Raw genomic sequence first — 21,385 nt, forward strand, 5'->3', positions numbered from 1 at the left:
CAACACCATAAATAGCTGAGTTCCTGGAGAGAGATGCAATTCCAGAGAGATGTCTTTTAGCTCTTCTATTGATCTAGAAATAGTCCATTGGATCAGCAGCAGAGCATGCTTGCCAGAGGCAGGCTGAGTCATCTGACACGTTTTGTTGGATGCACTGCAAGAAGATACTGAACATGGCTTTCAGTTTGACTGGAATTAATTTTTCGGTTGGTTGGTTTGTGGTTTTTTGGTTTTTTTTTTTTTTTTTTTTTTTTTTCTGTGCACTCGCTCCTCTGGAAATACATTTAATTGTGAAGAGAAAGGTGTGCATTCGCTCCCTGTGGAAGCACGTTCAATTGTAAGGAGAACGGGGTGTATCCTGAGTGCAGCTGGGTCACTTTTGCGAGGGCGCTTTTTCCCAGCTACAGAAATGGCATTAATGTAAAAATCCATGAGTTCAGGTGCGAGCAGGGGTCGGGGCACCGTGGGGCTCACCCGCGGGCAGCGCCGCTCCGCTCCGGCCCTTGCCCTCGCTCCGCTCCGGGTTTTCCTTCCGCCTCCACAGCGCGCTCCCGGGGCGCGCGGAGCCCCACGCCACAGCGCCCCCCGGCGGCGGAGGCGGGCGGCGCCGCCCCGCTGTGGCCGCGCCGGGCCGGGCCGCTCCGTGCGCTCCGCTCGGCTCCGCTCCGCTGCGGCGGGACGGCGGGGCCATGGCCACCCTGCGCCGGGACGGCCGGGTCACCGCCCTGCAGCGCCTGGGCTGCGCCGGGCTGGCGGGCGCGCTGAGCCTCAGCCTGACGGCGCCGCTGGAGCTGCTGACGGTGCTGGCGCAGGTGGGCACCTGGCACTGCCGGCGGGGGCTGCGCGACGCCGGGCGCAGCCTGTGCCGCACCGAGGGCGTGCGGGCCCTCTGGAAGGGGAACCTCACGGCCTGCCTGCGCCTGTGCCCCTACAGCGCCCTGCAGCTCGCCGCCTCCCGCCGGTAAGCGACCGGCCCGCGCGGGGCTCCGGGGGCTCCGGGGGCTCCGGGACCTGCGCTCCGCGCCGGCCCTCGAAACAGCGGGGGGAGCGGATGGAGAGTGCCGAGTTTCGTTTAATGTCTGTCTCTGCTGGGTGTGCGCCCCTTCTCCCCAAAAACGCGGAGCCTTGCTTGTAATTTTATTTACCTCATTTGTTCAACGCCTAGCGATTGTTAGGGCCTGGTGATATGCCAGCAATTTTATATAAAATCATAGGTATTCTTCACATGATGAAGGGTCGATAGTCTGTTAAAATTCTTAATTTAGAAATGAAGTTACAGTGCAGCCTGCAGGTGTGGCTGTCACATCTGTTTTTTGCAACCAGTTTGTTTAATCAATTTATACACTCTCAAGTATTTATGTTGTCTGTATCAAGGAAAATAACAAAATCACAAGTCAGATATTTTTACCCTATCATGCGGGAGTTGTTAAGCAAATTTGATCGGTTTTGACATTGATATGTGACATTGTTTGTTTTAAGACCTTGTTTTTGATAATACACAGATAGTAAACTAAGGTAAGTGCTGGAAGGACTGCAGCAGGATGAACAGGGAGCAGTGCTGATGGAGCTCTGCCAACCGTGCTGTTTCCTGGGATTCCCTTCTGCTGCCAGTATCTCTCAGCCTTTGCAGGGAGTGCCTGGCTGTTTGCACACACCAGAATGTTTTGCCACTCTGGGGGCTGGGCTTCATTCTTTTTTTTCTTTTTTTTTTTTTTTTTATTGCAGTCAGCTGTTCATGATAGCACATGACATTTCCACCCAGCTGGCTGCTGAGTTGCTCTGTTCTGGGCAGCAGCACAGCCCTGCTGGTGCTGCCAGCCTGCTGGGTTTGTCACTCATCTGTCCCAGCAAGTCATCTGCCCATGACTGCCTACGCCCTTCAGGAGACCACAAATGAAGTGACCCTAACACTGGGCAGCTTTTTTGTGCCATAACAGACACAGTGGTTAAACAAAGAGTAAGATAATGTGAGTGGGAAGGTACAAATAGTAATTTAAATGTAATTTAAAGTTCACAGAAAAGGCAGTGTGTTGCAGCAACATACAGCAGTTGATTTTGAGCAAAATAACTTCATTGTTTGTTCAGCTTGAAACAGTGTATTCCTTTTGCAAGGCTAAAGTTTGTGTCTAATTTGTACAGGATGTTCTGAATTAGGGGTGGAAGTAGGCTACCATGAAATTAAATACAAGGTGCCTATGCTTAGTCCTTGATACACTATTTGGGGGTTTTGAAAAGTCTTTTCTACTGGGAGAATGGTGTATGTAAAAGCAAGAAACACAAAAAGAGAAATGTTACAGGGCAGCTTAGGTAAACAGTCCCAGGAGGAGCAGGACTGAGCACAGTCAGCACCCCGGGGCCAGTGGCTTCACACTCCCTCAGCAGTTTCCCTGCACAGACTTTTGTCTTTCCATGGCAGTTTTAAATGTTATCAGGTAGTGCCTAGAGACACCCCATGCATTTGTCCTGATGCAGGAAAATTAGGCTGTCTGGGTTTAGGAACTGCATAAGACACTCAGGAAAAAAAGGTTTATGCCCTTTTGCTTCTGCTTGGCTGGGCTTTCTGCCCTGGGCACTCCCAGGGCTTGAGACAAGTAGATGCAGGAATTTGTCATGCAGTAGAAAACGCACATTCAAATGAAAAAACATTTTGACTGAGCAAGCAGTGACTTGTAAATATTTGCACATGATTTTGTTCTACACCATGCAGGTTAAATGTAGATGTGCTCTTTAGATGTTTTAGTTAATGCTACCAAAATAGAATAATACATTTCTTTACCTCCTAAAAACTCTGGTGTTTTTACTTGCTTCTTGCTGCCTCCAGGACATTACTCCCTGATGCAGTAGTTTCCTGTCATAGAAAAGTCCTTCAATGCACCACAAATGTATGACTTGTGTGTAACTATTAAAACTGTGCTTCAGTTTCAAATTTTCAAATTGACACTTAAACTCCTGAGCATAATAGTGCCTGGACATAAGTGTTCTCTTGAGGCGTGTCCCTGGGAACCTTCCTGTCCCAACATAAGTAACAGAACAAAGTTCAGTTGCTCTCAGAAGGCCTGTGATGTCATTGTCTACATATTTCCTCTTACGTGATAACCTTAACTGACAGGTTGGACCAATGTCTTTAACTGATGATCAGATAATTTCTTGCAGAGGTGTTTTGAGTCATGGTAAGTTTCATCCTGTATATGGAAATACAAAAGAAAGATTTTCATCCTGTAGATGGGTGCTTGTGTGGTGTTATGTATAATAAGATCGTGGATGAAGCACGTGCTAAAATTTCAATTCCTGCTGCTGAAGTGGCTTGTGGACAGAAGAACATTTGCATCAAGAATAATCTGCCCTAATTATTGATGTGTTTTCTTCATAGTGTCATTAATAATACTTCTTTTATGTGTTTGCTTTAGTCTTGTTACCCTTTTCACGGATGAGCTGGGCCATATTTCCCACTGGAGAGCCATCATGGCAGGAAGCCTGGCTGGCATGGTTGCCACCACCGTGACGTACCCCAGTGATGTGATTAAAACACGGCTCATCGTGCAGAACCGCCTGGAACCATCTTACCAAGGAATTCTTCACGCTTTTTACAAGATCTATCATCAAGAGGGGCTCCGTGCGCTCTACCGTGGTGTGTCACCAGCAATATTAGGTAAAACAACACTGGGGTGAAAGCTCCTCTCTGCCTGGTTTTTGTTGCAGCTGTGAAATGTGTTCATTTGTTCACTTGATTTCAAAAGCAAATAGGAATGTTTTCTTGTAGAAAATGTGGAGATTTGCAAGGCACTGCAATACTGATAACCTTTGCTGCAGCTTTATTACTTCAAATTACGACCAAGTGTGTAGCATTTTATGTATGGTTAAGTGTTCAGCAAAATACTCTCTTCTTTCTTTTATAGATGATCTAATTGTGCTTGGATGCAAAATTTTCACCATTAAACTCTTAAGAAACATTTATACACACACACACAGTGTGCTTGTAATTCCTGTCAAGTGTGAGAGTGTCTCCTGGGCTGTTCAGTGAAACCAGTGTGAAGTGTAGTGTATAGTAGGTGTGAAAAATTAAGATTAATTATATTCTCTCTTTACTTGAAATTAATTTTTAATTATCTATTTACTCTGCATAGCCTTTAGAAATGCCATTTAACTGAGTTCACTTTTTTGCAATATGACTGTATATAAAATGCATAACAACAATAATAATAGATGTATAATCCCACTATAAAACTGATGAGAGCATAAAACAAGCAAAAGAGGCCAGAAGTACCCCTCATCAGCCTGACTGAAGACATAGCTCTGTTTACCTGTGCAAATGCTAGGGTTGGGTTGGACTGGGAAAGAGCTTGTCACAAGAGAGAACCTGGAGAAACACCTGATCTCTCATGAGACTGTAGCAGTTAATAATTCTGACAATGTGCACATTTTAATAGGTGAATGTATGCCCCTGTCAGCATATCTAGATGGTACAACATGGGTCTTTGGTGGTAAACCAGGGACTAAAGAGTAAAGTTCTTCAAAATCTGGGTTGGGTTTGTGGAATGTGAGGTGTAAATTGGCAGCAGCTCCTCCCATCTTTCTAGTTATGTGACAGGCAGCTCTCCTCTCTTAATGTACAGTGTGTTGATTTAATCCTGTCTGGTTTGCTTTCTAGGTGCTGTTCCATTTTCTGCAGGCTCATTCTTTGTTTACATCAGTCTGGACACAATCTGGCAAGAACCCATAGTTCGTTTCACTCCTCTTCAGAACTTTGTAAATGGCTGTGTAGCAGCTGCTGTGGCACAGACACTTTCTTTCCCCTTTGAGACTGTCAAGAGGAAGATGCAGGTACAGAACATCCATGTTACCAGTTCTTTGTCATAGGTGCTTGGTGCAAGAGCTTGGGACAAGACTAGCTAGGTGATCATGGGTGCCACTTTATTTCCCTTACCAGTAGGCTACAGAGACTTTGGTTTTGGTTTTGTTGGGTTTTTTGCTCGTTAGTGGGTTTTGTTTGTTTGTTGTTTTGTTTTTAAACTCTGGAAATCATTGCTACAAATGGGCTGTTATACCTTTAATGTGAGTTCAAGTACTATCATGGCATATGTGTATGCTCTCAGACTCCATCTCTGTAGCTTTATTTCTTTCCTTTTTCATAGCAGTTCCACCAAATTCTCAAAATTCAGAGTTGGCAAACCTTCAGTGAATACAGGCTGAAAGTTTGCCAGCTGAAGAAATTCAGTTCCCTTGGTGGTAGTCAGGATGAATGAGATCCATGTGGTTTTCAGAGCCTGTGTGTCTGCCATTTGTGCCTCGCCACAGTACAAACTTGTTCCGTATTAAGTCTGAAGGATCATTATCCTTGTTCTTATTTCTGACTTCTCTGGTTAACAATTGACTTACCAGCTGCAGGTGCTGCTGTTTTCCTGGAGCATCAGCAAAAGGAGAGTTACTATAGCTTTCTGATCCTTTTTCCAGGAATTTAACAATACTGATCTAAAAAAGACCCAAACCCCTCAAAACAACCACTATCCCACAGCTTCCATCTCACTGATAATTCACTTGCTCATGTTGACTTTTCATTAGAACTTCATCAGTAGAGAGACAGTGAATAGCTTTCATCATATGGTCATTCTCTCACAGGGGCATATGAGTTTGGGTTTTCAGCCTAGTTCCTGGGAATGCAGATTTATGGGAAGCTTTTGTGATCTTATTAGAAAAACAAGCACTAATTGTGGCAGCCTTATATAGGTCCTTGCACCCTTCATCAAGTGGTAGCCTGGTTGGCAAGTCACAAGGTAGCAAAAGGGCAGTGAAACTGTGCGTTTCCCTCTCCTGCTCCCCAGTTCCCCTTTTCAGGGTGCAGGTGCTGTGTCACAGAAGCCTTCGCTGCCCTCTCTCCATCTCGTAGCAGAGAACCTCAGTAGGAGGAGTAAGGGGCATTTATCAGACTAGGTCACGTAGCTGATGTGTCCAGAAGTCAGAGTTTACACTGAGCACTTTCATCAGGTATCTTATAAAATATTTCAGAAAAATTCTGAGCATGAAAACTTGATCGTTTTTTCCGGTTGTACCAGTAGATCTAAGAAAAGCAAATACCCCTTACAGGGCTTCTTTTCCTTTATATCCTTAGGCTCACAGCAGTACTGTTGCCCTGAAGAATAAAAGAAAATAAAGGCATTTACTGTGCTGTTTCCCTTTTAATATTTTCTGTCGATGCAACAGGTACTTGAACACTGAGCTTTTGTGATCAGTTCAGAAGTGGTTTTGGCTGTAACTGGTGTGCTGTGTTGTGTCGGGCTGTGTCGTGACCGGCATGTGAAGAAGTGGGACAGGCCCGTGTTTTATTTTCCTGCCACTAGGCCGTGCTCTTCCACCGAGGGGAGGCTTAATCATCTGGTCAGCACTTCAGGCAGCACAGGAACTGGATTTATTGCCTAAATACGTAGGACTTAGAGAGGCTAAAAATACTTTGCATGAAAACAAAAGGCTCATCAACAGAGAGGGTTCCTTCCTCATAAGTGCATTGCAACACTGAATAGTGAATCCTGAGCTTAGAGAAACACCTCCTGTTCAGTGATTTATTCTGAAGGCACGGGAGAAGGCAAAGCTGTTTCAAAAGAGCAAGCTCCCTAGGTGTGAAATCCTGTAATTTGTTGGGTGCTGAAAATTACGTAATTCATGTAGAGTTGTCCAGAAAAGAGACCTGTTGAAAACTGCAACCCACGTTGATACCAAGAAAGCACTGGAACTCCTGCAAGGTTATCCAAGAAGTTTGGGTTTTCTAATTAGCACCAGGGTATGGTCCAGCTTTGCAGAGATCAGCTCTGCTTTGTGCTTGCTGGTCTGTGCAGTTTGTAGGGTGCTGGACAGAAGAGAGAAATACCTAGTACAGCACCAGGAAAAGTATCATGAAAAAGGATGGACCTGGAAAGGAGAGAATAAAGAAAAGGAGCAGAACTTCAAGACATTTCAGAGTTCTGTAGCAAATGAGGGAACAAATACTTCTGATTAGTATTTCTCACACATTCTGAGCAGCGTTTATTTAGTGATTCAGCTTTCTGGCTGATAGGAAGAGGGGGCTAGCAAAGCCTTCAACTACCTCTGAGCCTTGTGTGTGCTCTGCAGTGCACATGGAGAAGTGATGGGCTTTTTTTGAAGCAGTGAATGCTGGATTTATGGTGTATGAAGAGGAACCCAGCACACTGTGGGAGTCAGTATCAGATTCCTTTTCCCTCTCTTTTGTCCCACCAGCCTGAGAGATAGAGGGAGTATGTTGCTTAAAGAAGATTTTTCCAGTGAAGCTGCTGGTGATGGGGAGCCAGGGAGTTGTAAGACATTATCAGGAACTTCAAAAACTGAGAAACTAGGACAGAAGGTTGTCTCAATTGATTCTGGGGTAGAGTACAAGCATGAGACCAGGACATCCCATTAAGATCTTTACCTGATGTGCTAGGCATTCTTAGAAGAATTAGCTCCATTCATCTCATCTGGACAATGCTAGAATTGTTTGCATAGACTAGGAAATGAATTCTCCTATGGGAGAATTCATAAGGATAAGGTGCTATTTTTGATCTCCATTGTAATAATTTTGCTTCCTCCTTTCTTACTTTACATGTCTGAATCCTACACTTCTGACGTTGGCTGCTTCTGTCACTGACAGCTGTGGGAGTAGGAGCTGACTGTCAGCTCCTACTTCCTCAGCTCTTCTGAGGAAGAATTGTGTTTTGGTGATGCTTTATGATGTCAGATTTGTTCTGTAACCATGGCTTCTTCCACTTTTGCTGTTAGAATTAGCTTTATCAAGTTTTTTTTTTTTTTTTAAAGATGCTGTGTTTGCTATATATACTTGAATGTTTTTCTTAAAATAAATGTTAATTAATATGAGTAAATCTTACTGAATATTTGAGTCCTCTATATTGTGCTTATCCTAATCTTATTCCTTTGTCTTCCCTTTTTCACTTTGCTCCTGATTGGCATGTTAGAGAATTCAGAGGTACTGTATGCATGTTTCAGCATGGAAATATAGCTTTTGTTGTGCATCTGTAGAAGGGGATTAATGAAAGAGAGGGTCATGTTCTATAGTAAGTGTTTTTCTGACTTACTTTTATGATGTTTTACTTTCTGAACAAAATCTTACTGATCTTTATATCATTCTCACTATTATTCTTGGCTTTCATTCCTTACCTCACAATATAGTGTTCTTTGTTAAATCCAGTTTCTAAGCCATGTTCAAGTACTGCCCTTTTTACCTTGCATACAAGACTTGCATACAAAAACACTTTTTTCTTTTTCAGTTTTTTTTTTCTGCCTTTAGCAGGGAAATATTACTTTGAATGAGTCTGGGTCTAAGGAAAATCCCTTCTTTCCTTTTTTACTATATCTGAATACTTTGAGCTACCTGCAATTTTTATTGTTTCATTGATATTATTACAAAGATATTTTATACCACTTTCTGAAGTCGTTGCAGAATGCTGCTCTGCTGCTTAGGGAAGTATTTGGTCTGGCAAATGGTTGACACAATGCCTGAAGAAAGCTATGGAGCATAATGTAGGCTTTGCCTTCTGTAACAGCCTAGATCAGCTTTTATGAATCTGAACAAATCTCAGAAGCATTTCTCTTAGATCCCCAGACTTCCATGGGAGAAAAGCACGAGGACTGGCTGTCTGTTAAGCTGGAACACTGAACAGTGTTAGTAGGAAAACTGGATAAGAGGAAGAAATTGTATATCAAGAATTGGAAGCAGGACTGGGCTGCTTTAGCTGTGAGGTCTGCCTTGACTCTCAACCTGTCCATCCAAGCTGTGGTGTAATAATTATGTAATACCTTGAGGTAGATTAGCTTTGCACTGCAACACAGTGGCCTGCTGAAGAAAAGCAGAACACATTGCACCTGTTTGAAATGCAGGAAGTCTGAGAGATAGCAGAATGCAATTCTCTCCAAATGATCTCCCCAGCCACTAAAGTGGCCACCATGCCCCCAAACTGAGGTATGGTAGTGCCAGCTGATCATGTGTGCCAGCCTCTTACAGTGCCTCAGCTTTGTCATCAGTGTGGTGTGAGTGAGAGCACTTTAATCTGCTTTGGGACAGATCAGACAGGTTAACTCAGCCCACCTTTTTAAACTCCATAAACTCACGCAGCAGACAGGAGCTGACACAGGCTGGGTTTGCTGCTGCTCACACACAGCTGTTACAGACATAACCTTAATGCAGTAATGGCTCTGGAGGTACAGCTATTACTGCTACCCCCAGCGTGGGTACTTTTGCATCAGTTATACAGGACAGCCTTGTATCCATTTGTCTGTGCTTAGAGGGATGTACCTGTGACATGTGAGGCGACTAATTATGGAAAACACTCCATTAACCGGAGCTAAAACTTGATCAACTCTCTCTTGATGGCCACAACAACCCGCTGCAGTGCTACAGGTGCTCAGAGGACAGAGTGGCTGCACAATGCCCAGGCACAAAGGGACCCGGGGGGACTGGTCAACTGAACATGAGCCAGCAGTGTGCCCAGGTGGCCAAGAAGGCTGATGGCATCCTGGCCTGTATCAGAACAGTGTGGCCAGCAGGAGCAGGAGGTCATGCTGCCCCTGTACTCGGCACTGGTGAGGCCACACCTCCATGCTGTGTCCAGGTCTGGGCCCTCAGTTTGGGGAGGACACTGAGATCCCCAAACACATGCAGAGGTGGGCAACAGGGCTGGTGAGGGGCTTGGAACACAAACCCTGTGAGGAACAACTGAGGGAGCTGGGGTTGTTTAGCCTGGGAAAAAGGAGACTCTGAGGTGACCTGATCACTCTCTACAGCTCCCTGTGGCTGTAGTCAAATGGGGGTCGGTCTCTTCTTGCAGGCAACAAGTGACACAATGAGAGGACACAGTCTTAAGACTGAGTTAAACTTTCCCCATGCCACAGGAAATTTAGGTTGGATGTCAGAAAAAAATTCTTCATTGAAGGAGTGATTGGGCAATGGAATCATCTGCCCAGGGAGGTGGTGGAGTCACCGTCCCTCGACACGTTTAAAGAAAGACTGGACGTGGCACTTGGTGCCGTGGTTTAGTTGATGAGGAGGTGTTAGATCATAGGTTGGGCTTGATGATCTCAAAAGCTCTTTTCCAACCTAGTTCATTCCGTGATTCTGTGATTCTTTTATAGGTGATTTATTTTGATTTTGTGTAAATCCTTGACTTATCCACATAAGGCAAATGAAAGTATGACCTGTGAAAAGCCCAGTCCTGTTAAAAATTAGTTCTCTCCTCAGTTCCTAGACAGACAGCAGGAGATGCAGAAGCTAGCATTGCCATCCGCTGTGTGAAGTGTGGGACCAAGCCAGTCTGCCTAGGGGTTTGCACCATTAAATAAATCAGTGTTAATGTACATGTAAATGTTGCACCCATTTGAAGGGCTTGAGCTGAACCATCATGAGGCATTTGGAAGCCATCCAGAGCTGCCCGTGCAAGGGATTTGCACTGCCTTGAGGAAAGAGACTTCTATATTCTGTATAAAGACTTTTTCACACAGCAGGTGTTAAAGCAGAGGAAGCTTAGGCTCAGCAGCAAAGGAGGAATTCTGCAACAAACTGTGAAGCCTCAGGGTACACAGGCCTGGTGATATATATCTAAAGCAAAGAGTCAACCTTTTGACCAAGCATGAAGCTATTTTGCTCACTTGGTGCCATTCTTCCCAGAAAGGCATGATTTATTCCCAGTTCAGGTTACAGGGAAGGGACAAGGTGTTCCTGGAGTGCAGAACGCTGGAGGTCAGCTGTGCTGTGCTGCTCTGAACTGATATCCTGGTAGCTTGCCATGGTTTACCTTCCTCTGTGCCTGAATACCTTTGGGTGGACTTTAACCAGGGGTCAGTCAGCATTACCAAACCACTGACAGGGAATGACTGCTGAGTAAGGCTGACCTTTAGGAGGAAGAATTGATTAAGCCCAAGAGGATGCCTTTTCCCCCAAAATATTAACATGTATTTACACTTTATTTTTTTTTTTCATTGTAGTGGAATGTAACACTCTTTCAAGCATCTAGTCTTCACTTGAGTGAAATTTCTGTTGACTGGAGTGGTATTAACTTGAATGAAAACTGCAATCCTTGACCTTCAGTTTCCTTTGAACTACAGCGGCACTTGCCTGTTGCCTGTGCCCTTATTAACCCAGACTGCAAAGATTTCTTTTTTAAGCTTCCAGATTAAAAGTGTGAACTCTTGAGCTGTGTGTAAATTGTCTTCCTGTACTTTTTTTTTTTTAAGCAATCAGAAATGTAGGACACCTGAATCTGTTGAAAATAAGTAAATAACAAGCAGTTTTACTCTATCCACCATCAGGGTAGCATACCACTGATGACAGCTATTCACTGTTAATTATCTTCCATACTCTGTGCCAAGAGTAATGCCTACTCAAAAAATAAACAGTAAATATTTGTGCCAACAAACTTCATGAGCAGGGAAAAGGGGGGAAGTACATGGATTAAATACGTGAATTCATAGTCTCTGATACATGTGAATACAAATAATTGCAAACCAAAATGTCCCAAAAAACAAGTGAAAAGTTTTTATTTGCACAGGAGAGGGGCTGAGGGAGGTCATTGAAAAGGTCTGTGAGATCAGTTCCCAAAATGGGATTATGTTGTTGTGGCAGTCACCTCTCAATGCAGACAATGGGAGAGACTGTGCCTGAAGAGTCTTCAGGTAACAATTACCTGTAACAATTAACCTGCAGTCATGACACTGCACCCTTATTTAAATATTTTGTTTCTTTTAAAATAATATTGCTTGCAGGTAGTTGGGCATGTTTTTGTACATGTCTCTCTTGGGTTTAGAGTATTGCAGTAGAACAGTGGATGTGTTGCAGTGACATAATCAACTTGGTGGCTCTGAATGTAAAAATATTGTGTTTGTGAGAGAGCAGGTGGAGGCAATTCTGCATTTGATGTGCTTTAATCATTTAGAGAGCCCACTGCCCATCAGAGGTATAAAGAGAAGCAACTTAGCCCTGCTACCACCTTGGCTCTCTGTTACCAGCACAGGGAGCTGGACCCCAGCCTCCTGCAGTTTGAGACAGCTGCAGCTGGGAGGAAGGAAATCTTCAAAAGAAACAGGTTTCCATGCAGCAGCCCATAGTGTCAAGGGGTGTCAAAAGCAAGGAAATCCAGCTGCTTTGAGGTGCATTAAATTCTTTATCATAAACCTGACCTTTTGGGGATGAGATTAGCTATTTGATTTGTATGTCATGGTAGGTTTCTGCAAAGGAGGTAGAAAAACCAGTTTGGTCTGTTTTGCTCCTTCCATTTTCTGGCTCTGATGCCATAGGGTGGTTGTGAGGGTTGCGCTGTGGTGGACATGCTTAGATGAAGAACCACCAAAACCCACAGTTACTCCTTTTCATGAAGAACAGTTACCAAATGAAACACATTTGCAGGATTATTCTTTTATTAATGCATTTTAACTTCATTTAGCACTGAAATTTTAACTGCAACACTGATACGGTTTTTAGTTTTCCTCTTGCAGTAGGTGATTCTGAGATTCTGTGGATAATTGTTATTGAATTACTGTGTGTAGGGTCCTAGAAGCATACAGCTCCTGTACAGCAGAAAGGCTGGCAACACATACTTTACTTCACAGACTGAAATCTTAGAAACAGCTCTATCTATGGGGAATGGTACTATAAATAATTTCAGTAAATCTCTTAAAAGGTCAGTGTCTATGGGCAGATTGGAAACCTAGGGGCTTGACTTACCTGTTCCTTTTAAACTGCCTTCTGGAGGTGTTTACTGTGTTATTGAAACCTGCACTGTGCTTGTCACCTCTTTTGGTGTTGCAGGCAAGAGTACCGTAATCAAACCTTTGATCTGTGCCTTTGCAGTGTGCACAGTAATGAAGGGGATTAAGTCAAACTCATGCAGTTAAATTCTGTCAGGCAATGCCCTGCCTATCACAAAGGGACTGAAAAAGGAAGGGAATCACATGTTAATAGTATTCTTGTGTTCTTGAAACATTTCAGAAACCTGTCTTTCTTTACTGTTTGGCTGCTTATAACTTTATTTACAAAAAAAGAAAAGCCCTTGTGCGACCTGACTGACAGTTGAGAAAGCAGAACAGGGTTTTGAATCCAGTTCTCCTCTGACTGCTGTTGCATTTTTAGGGATACTTTAATCATTTTAGTTTTCTTCTAAGCATTGCTGGTGCTAATATCACCATTCTTATGGAACTGGTTTCTGAAGTCTCAGTTTGAGCACTCAGCATCTTCTGCAGTACAGACATGTGCAGAAGTTTTTTACCTGTTACCTGCCATAAGAGGTATTTCACATGCATTTCAATCAGGAGAAAAAAATGAGAAAAAAATTATGATCTGTGGTTTTTTTAGAAAGAAGACATGCCCTTAGTGTGGGGGATTATCAGGGGTTTTTTTTCAGCCTTTAAATTTTAACAGTAGACTTGCCCATAACAATTTGGTTAGCAGTTTCTCTTATATACGTAGAGCGTGAGTTTTGATCTGTTTGCCTTTGCGGCATCTCAGTTGCCAAGTACTTGAAGTGCTACAGCTAAGGCACCTAGAAAATGTCATCACCACTTGTCAGTTGATGAGGCTTGTCATAGGCTTAGCAGCTCTGAGAAGCTACAGGCTAGTCTAGAGAAGGAGTGAAAAATCACTGCACAGTGTGGTGTTTCAGATCAATGTGTGGATCATGATATCCATATTCATCCATCAATTAACTGTACAAGCCCCATTTTTATCAAACTTCTACCTTAGGATGATCAGTTTGCAAGGCATCAATCTGTGTCCTGGGCCCCTGACACCGAAGTGTCACTTGCCATGTGTTTGAGTGAAACCCTGATTTGTCAATGCAAAATAAATCCATGGCTGCATGTGCACAGATGGATGAGGATGGGATTATTCAAGGTCAGGTTATCCTGTCTGTGCTAACACAGTAGGAGATTAATGAAGAAAGGATTTAGCTGTTAAAAATGACCAACTACACTTCTTCCATGTGAAGAGACGCTGTACTGCAGTTGGAAGTTCAGCTGCCAGCCAACAGGATTCTCCCCAGGTAACTTCAGCTAGTCCCTATCAACTGAACACATTGATGAAGGAGCTTGGGCACCAACTGCTCACCTGCAGCCCTTGGTGGAACCAAACAGCCTGGGCTGAAATCTCCATCCTTCCATTCCTGCTGGGCTGCTGCTCCTCAGCCTGTAGTACAGATCATGCTTGTCACAGCAGTGCAGCCACAGCCTCAGCAGCCAGAGACAAGTCAGCTGGTTTGAGCAGAGTTACAGGAAGGCAGTGTGGCTCCAACCTTCCCTCTCATAGTGTTCCACTGCCAGGAGTGTGAAATGTCTCTACCTCGACCTGAGCAGCTGGCATGGGGCTGATGGCATATGTGGCTCTGGTTCAGATGGTTTGTCCTCAAAAGGGTGGGATTTATTTATAATAGTGACATGGTACAAAAGGAGGCACTGTGTGAAATTGCTGTTCACTTTCATACCTATCAAAGAGTGAGTTCTTTCCATTTTTAATTTATATTTTAATGCAAATTAGATAATTCTGGGAGGAATCCAGATCTGTCTGTTGAAACCTGGTGTTGACTGTTCCTTACATACAAGGATGGAGAAACTAACTAATTATTTTGGTTTTCTCTGCTTGTTCTAAATCCCTCTGGGTGTCTCTTGACAGGCCCAGAGTCCTTGGCTTCCCCACTATGGAGGAGTTGATGTCCATTTTACTGGCATGGCTGACTGCTTCCGGCAAACTGTGAAGAACAAAGGTGTGCTTGGACTTTGGAGTGGACTCACACCCAGTCTGCTCAAGGTGAGGTTTTGCTTTCACCCCAGTCAAATACTATCCTGAAGGAATCAAGCCAGTTTTGGGCAGTTGGGGATAGAAAGCTTATGACATACCTTTGTACTTAGTAGCTTATAGATGACAGAATCACTGACAAGACAGGTTATAAACCAGCCTTGGAACTTGGTTTGGTTGTATTTCCCCAAATCCAAGCTTGGCTTCTAGGTATCTTGAAAGTTCATTTCAACATCTCTGAAGAAGTAGGTGCTCCTAACACACAAGGTGTGGAGTGGATGGGGGATTGCAAGCAATCCACTTAGGACAGCTAAACAAGTTCTCCTTCTGACCTGAGCTTCAGTCATTTGACATGTTGTAGTGAGCTGTAAAAAAAGTCTGCTTGTACAAGCCACTTGCTCAGAAGTCCAAAGCAGTGCTTTCAGCCAGCTATTTAATGCATGTGTGTCAGTTACTGCAGCCTTCGCTGAGTTGAAAGCATGAAATAAAGCATGGTAGCTTAAACAGAAGGTAATTTAATTTACATAAATACATTTTATAGCTCTGTGATGAGGATTACCTACATAGAGTACTACAGGTCAGCTAATGAGTGCTAATTGAGTGACAGTGGGATTGATTGTGATGGCCTGCCTGTGACTGCCTTACCTTGGCTGATACAAAGCCAGTGGCCCTGGAGCTGCTGGTTCTGCATGGGGCAAAAGAAGAAAATCATGGAGTCACTCCAGTGTATGTAGAATAAATTCCACATTTCCTGCCAGGATTTGCTGAGATTGCTTAGGATGTGCTTGGGTATTTGACAAGTTCTGGTAATCTATTGGGTAGCACAGATCTTCTTCCTCACAATATTGCTATAATTAGTTATGTAACAACAATAAACTCCTACTTTTAGCACACTGCAGCTGCCAGCATAGCTTGAGATGAGACTCTGATTTTACATAAATGAGGACAAGATCTATTATTAGATCAGATCTGAAGTCCTAGAAGTTCCCTCTTGTTAAAACGTCTAAGCTATGGATGCTGCTAGTGAGTTTAATTTTTTTTTTCTTATATTGCTTTTTTATCAGATTGTGCCATACTTCGGTGTTATGTTTAGCACCTTTGAATTCTGCAAGCGGGTTTGTCTCTACAGAAATGGTTATATTGAATCTCCTTTAAATTACAAGCTAACACCTGGGGTTGACCAGAGCTTACACCCACAAGAACTGAGAGAATTAAAGCTCCTCCGAAGGGAAAGCCTTAAGCCGAGGAAATCAGCACTTGAAAACTGACATCAGAGTGTCCACTGCAGATATACAAATACCTTTACAAGAAAGACATGCTGAGCTACAGGTACTGACATTTCAGTGGACTGCATGGTTCTTGTAGTGAGACACCTGTGACAGGAAAGAATAAATCTGTATTGTATTTGCTGACTGGGTATTAAGTATATGTCTGGCAAGCACATACTGAGGAGGAAAGATGCAACTAGTCTGAAAACTCTGTACTACTGAACTTGAAATGGCATTATTTTAGGTGCTTTTTAAAGCTGAATAGCCATATGAGATTAAACCAGGTGCAGAAAAGCAAGAGAATAGAGATGAGAGTATAGATTGTCTCCAAAAGCATTAAGAAAATGGATTTTCTTAAAGCAATCTGAGATACCAAGTCAGCCAAAAATAATAAAACAGAATAAAATACATGCAACATGCAAGAATTTCTACTGAAATCTCCAGGTTTTTTAGTAATACTGTGTGGATGTAGCATTCTACAGAGTCAGAATTAGTCTTAGTTCAGTCACACTCCCAAACCCACTTAGTTTTTGAGATGTACTTGAGAATAATATTTTTGTCTGAATCTCCAGCATAAAGATGAATGTATGCTGCTGCAACTGTGCTTTTAATAAGACAGAACTGCAATGTGCAAAATGGACTGTAATACACTGGAATGACAACCTTGCAAACTTAAGTGCATACTCAAAAATATTCCTCCCTTTCTCGTGCATTGTTACTGCATGTACGTGAATTACTTCACACTTTGAAAAACAATTTTCCTGAAGTACTCTAACTGAAATATTTCCTGGAAAATGCAGTTCTTAAATGTGTTAGATATTTCAGAGCCACAAACTCTGTCATGTTCTTTAGGTACTTTTAAAGCTCTATTTTTTTATTAGACCACTTTTTAGTTCCAGTGCACAGACCTAAGGCTACCATGCTGCTCTGAACTTGCACAGAGATTAGCACCATGCACACCACCTGTGACTGATCCACTTTAGCTGAGTGCTCCAGGGGCTGCAGACAGGTCCTGCAGGAAGGAACCTCTGCAAGAGCACAGATGGGCCTCTTGGCAGCTTTTGGACAACAAAAATCATCTCGTGTTATACCTGAGGAACTGTGGTGGTGCTCCAGTTCCTCTGTAGAAGTTCAGCTATGAAACAGCCCCATCCCAGTGCCTTCTGATAGAAAACCCAAAGCCCATGTCCATGTGGGAAGCTGGCAGTGCCCCTGGCAGCGTGGGAGTCACAGCAGCTCACAAAGGTGTGTGCACACTGGCTCCAGCCTGAGCTGCAGCAGCTTGGGCTTGGCACAGCATTTGCTGCTCTACACAGCTCCTCAGCTGTGTTTTTGCACTGTTTATAACCCCTGATGGGTGAAAATAAGTAAATCTCAGAAACTGCTTGGTTAGAACATGTCACAGTACGATGAGGCATTGGCAAATCCATGCGGGAACAGTCTGTAACTGTGGACAGAAACTTGCAGAAAGATTTGGGATAACTGCCTTGCACCTAGAACTAATTGTTGATGTATCTTACAGCTGAAGTCTTGCAGTATCTCTCTTAATGGACTTGCTGTGCTGCAGTGGTGCTTCATACTGACTTTTTTTCTCAACGAAGAAATGCAGGCATAGAAAGCAAAAAATTAAGATGGTAGAGAGCAGATCTGGTGGCTCAGGCATCACACTGAGGCTGTAAGTGCTTTTGACTCTAATCAACCTGCCTAGTGATCATGTTTCTTTCTCTGTGCCTCAGTTTTCCCATGGGCACAGTACAGGTAATAATACTGAGACTTACTGGACATGTATGGATGTGGAGATGTGAATTGTAAGCATGTTGGGGAGGAAAGGATTTCTTGCCTTGTCCAAGCATACCTGTATGTTTTTTACTAATACTGTATTTCTAAATAGATTTTAAATATTGAATGGGTACATATGAATGTCTGATCAACTCTTCAAACCTTGTAAGAGTCAAGTGAGTCAAAAAGTTATCTCTAACTTGTTTCTGATGTGCTAGTACCACCTTTGCATCATAGTGCACTCCTACGACCTATCAAGCACTAAAAGCCTGTCCTTTGTAATCACAAATACACATGATAAATCCCCAAGAGGCAGTACTAAAATATTTAAGACGTCACTGAAAGAAAGCCCTTCATCAGTGGATCACTAACATGTGCAATGGTGTATGACCATGAAGAATAAGTCAATAGCAAGGCTAAACTCTTGGACAGGTGAAGTTCTACTCGAGAGACGTTTGGATGCCGCTGTGCGATGGGGGGCGGGTACCTGCTGGGCTGTGCTGAGCATCTGAGCATCGCAGCTGAGCTCAGCGCTGTGGCTGCACAGGGACTCCGTGCACGGTCACTGCTGGGCGCTGTGTGTGCAGGGTGACAGCGTCCCCTGGCTCTGCGAGCGGGGGCTCGGCTGCGGCTGAGAGATGGGCCCTGAACGGTGGATGGGGCAGCCTCAGAGCCCGCCCGCTGCAGCGTGCGCCGCGGGCTCGTGGTCACGGATGGCCCCGTCACCGCCACGTGCTGTGCCCGCGGTAGGGACAGGCGGTGTGACCGGGCCGGGCCGCATACGTGTGCTGCCCGCGGTGCTGGTGGAATCCTCCATTCCGCGGTGCCCCGTCCCGGCGTGCTCCATCCCGGGATCTCCCATTCCGGTGTGCTGCATCCCGGGCTGTCCTGTCCCGGTGTGCTCCATCCCGGGCTGCCCTGTCCCGGTGTGCTCCATCCCGGGCTGTCCTGTCCCTGGGAGCTCCATCCCAGGCTGCCCTGTCCCGGTGTGCTCCATCCCAGGCTGTCCTGTCCCTGGGAGCTCCATCCCAGGCTGCCCTGTCCCGGTGTGCTCCATCCCGGGCTGTCCTGTCCCGGGGAGCTCCATCCCGGGCTGTCCTGTCCCTGGGAGCTCCATCCCGGGCTGCCCTGTCCCTGGGAGCTCCATCCCGGGCTGCCCTGTCCCTGGGAGCTCCATCCCGGGCTGCCCTGTCCCGGTGTGCTCCATCCCGGGCTGCCCTGTCCCTGGGAGCTCCATCCCGGGCTGCCCTGTCCCTGGGAGCTCCATCCCGGGCTGCCCTGTCCCTGGGAGCTCCATCCCAGGCTGCCCTGTCCCGGTGTGCTCCATCCCGGGCTGCCCGTGCCGCGCTCCCCATCCCTCACCGCGGCCATGTGCCCCCCACCAGTTCCAACGGCGGCCCCGTCCCCCTGCGATGGCCACGCCCCCTGCCGCAGCCAATGGGCGAGCAGGACGTGCGCCCCGCCCACGCTCGCGCCCCAGCCCCTATATTAACGGCCATTGCGGCGTCCCCCTCAGCGCCGCCTCCCGCCTCCTTCGCCCGGCATCGTCTCCCGCTCGCGCCGTTCCCGCCGCTCCCGCCATGACCGATGCGGCCGTGTCCTTCGCCAAGGATTTCCTTGCCGGCGGGGTGGCGGCCGCCATCTCCAAGACCGCCGTCGCGCCCATCGAGAGGGTCAAGCTACTGCTGCAGGTGAGCGCCGGCGGCCGGGGCCGCCCCAAGGTCGCCGCAAGGAGGGGGGGGGCGGCGGCCGTGGGCCGGGGGCTCGCGGGGGAGCGGCGCTGACCGCGGCATCTCGGCCCCTGCAGGTGCAGCACGCCAGCAAGCAGATCTCCGCCGACAAGCAATACAAGGGCATCATCGACTGCGTGGTGCGCATCCCGCGGGAGCAGGGCATCCTCTCGTTTTGGCGCGGCAACCTGGCCAATGTGATCCGGTACTTCCCCACCCAGGCCCTCAACTTCGCTTTCAAGGATAAGTACAAGCAGATCTTCCTGGGCGGCGTGGACAAGCGAACCCAGTTCTGGCGGTACTTCGCCGGTAACCTGGCATCCGGGGGTGCCGCTGGCGCGACCTCCCTCTGCTTCGTCTACCCCCTTGACTTTGCCCGAACCCGCCTGGCAGCGGATGTGGGTAAAGCCGGGGCCGACCGGGAGTTCAGTGGGCTCGGTGACTGCCTGGTCAAAATCTTCCGCTCAGATGGCCTTCGGGGCCTGTACCAGGGCTTCAGTGTCTCTGTCCAGGGTATCATCATCTACAGAGCAGCCTACTTCGGCATCTATGACACCGCGAAGGGTAGGTTGGCCCAAACGGCACAAAAACGGAGATGCTGGGCTGTGGCGGGCCTGAAGTGCATTTCGATAGTGCTGGTGGCTTACCTGCCATTCTCATCAAAGCCTCTCTCCTGCAGGCATGCTTCCAGACCCAAAGAACACCCACATTGTTGTCAGCTGGATGATTGCTCAGACCGTCACTGCTGTGGCTGGTTTGGCCTCCTACCCTTTCGATACGGTTCGTCGACGCATGATGATGCAGTCTGGCCGGAAAGGAGGTGAGTTTCCTCCTCACTGTATGAGAGTTATTGGGCATCCCAGAATCAATAGCTGGTGGTGGAGCTGAAGTGAGGGCAGAGTGGCTTGGCTTTCATCAGCCTGTGTAGATATCCTCATCTCTTGTAAGCAGGGGTGTAGGAGGGGCTGCAGAAGCAGGTGACAGGAAGGGGCACGAATGGGTTGGCCTGTACAGCACACCTGTAAGGTGGCATGCACAAGTCAGGTATATGTCAGTATGTAGGAGCAGCAGAACTCGCCCTTGGATGTTGCAAGCCAGTGTCTCTGGGACAAGAAAAGGCAGCCTCCGTAGCAGGCACAGCCTGGCCAGCTGTGCAATAGCTTTTGGGTTTGCAAGTGTTGCTGTCAAAGCAAGGAGTTGCTGCCTTCTGCTTGAACTGGTCCTTCCAGTGTCTCCCAGAGACAATGCAGCAGCAGCAGCATCTCTCCTGGGCAGTCTCTGATGTGCTAGTATTGGAGAAAGTCAGCCAAGAAATGGGATACACTTGAGGGTGTAAATAGTAGATACATGAGGCTGTTTGACTTGGATGTTGGGGGTTGTGGGCATCCAGTTCCTAAAGCTGTCTGTCTCCTGCAGCTGACATAATGTACTCTGGCACTCTTGACTGCTGGCGGAAGATTGCCCGGGATGAGGGCTCCAAGGCCTTTTTCAAAGGTGCATTGTCAAACGTACTCCGAGGAATGGGTGGTGCTTTTGTCTTAGTCCTGTATGATGAAATCAAGAAGTATACATAAGTTGTTTCCTGTTGTGAACTGGCATGTTGTTCTATGTAGTCTATGACTGTTCATGGACTTGTTTGAAAACCATCTAGTTACTAAACAGTGGCAGCTGATGTTTGTACAGGTTGGCGTGGGGCAGGGGTGGCTGCTTGCCCTGTCTTTATCAAACTATTCCCCCTGATGGGACTCATGATGGTTTCTATTTCAGTCACTCCTGCTTAAAAAGTACAGAGAAATAAAAATCTGAAACCAATTTTCCTCATCTCATGTTTG

General features: G+C 45.9%; 2 protein-coding genes across 2 annotated transcripts; both read left to right on the forward strand.

Moving 5' to 3' along the window:
- The first annotated feature begins 610 nt into the window (after nt 1-610).
- On the forward strand, nt 611-17,956 carry SLC25A43 (solute carrier family 25 member 43). Its single transcript, XM_041485024.1, has 5 exons — nt 611-961; nt 3,408-3,649; nt 4,649-4,821; nt 14,654-14,788; nt 15,841-17,956. The coding sequence occupies exons 1-5, from the start codon at nt 690-692 to the stop codon at nt 16,042-16,044; spliced, it is 1,026 nt and encodes a 341-aa protein (XP_041340958.1). The 5' UTR covers nt 611-689; the 3' UTR covers nt 16,045-17,956.
- SLC25A5 (solute carrier family 25 member 5) lies at nt 14,657-21,365 on the forward strand. Its single transcript, XM_041485026.1, has 5 exons — nt 14,657-14,788; nt 19,340-19,514; nt 19,631-20,117; nt 20,233-20,373; nt 20,970-21,365. The coding sequence occupies exons 2-5, from the start codon at nt 19,404-19,406 to the stop codon at nt 21,125-21,127; spliced, it is 897 nt and encodes a 298-aa protein (XP_041340960.1). The 5' UTR covers nt 14,657-14,788; nt 19,340-19,403; the 3' UTR covers nt 21,128-21,365.
- Nucleotides 21,366-21,385: the final 20 nt, after the last annotated feature.

The sequence above is a fragment of the Pyrgilauda ruficollis genome, unplaced genomic scaffold, assembly GCF_017590135.1.
Source record: "Pyrgilauda ruficollis isolate IOZ18807 unplaced genomic scaffold, ASM1759013v1 scaffold7, whole genome shotgun sequence".
Lineage (NCBI taxonomy): Eukaryota > Metazoa > Chordata > Aves > Passeriformes > Passeridae > Pyrgilauda > Pyrgilauda ruficollis.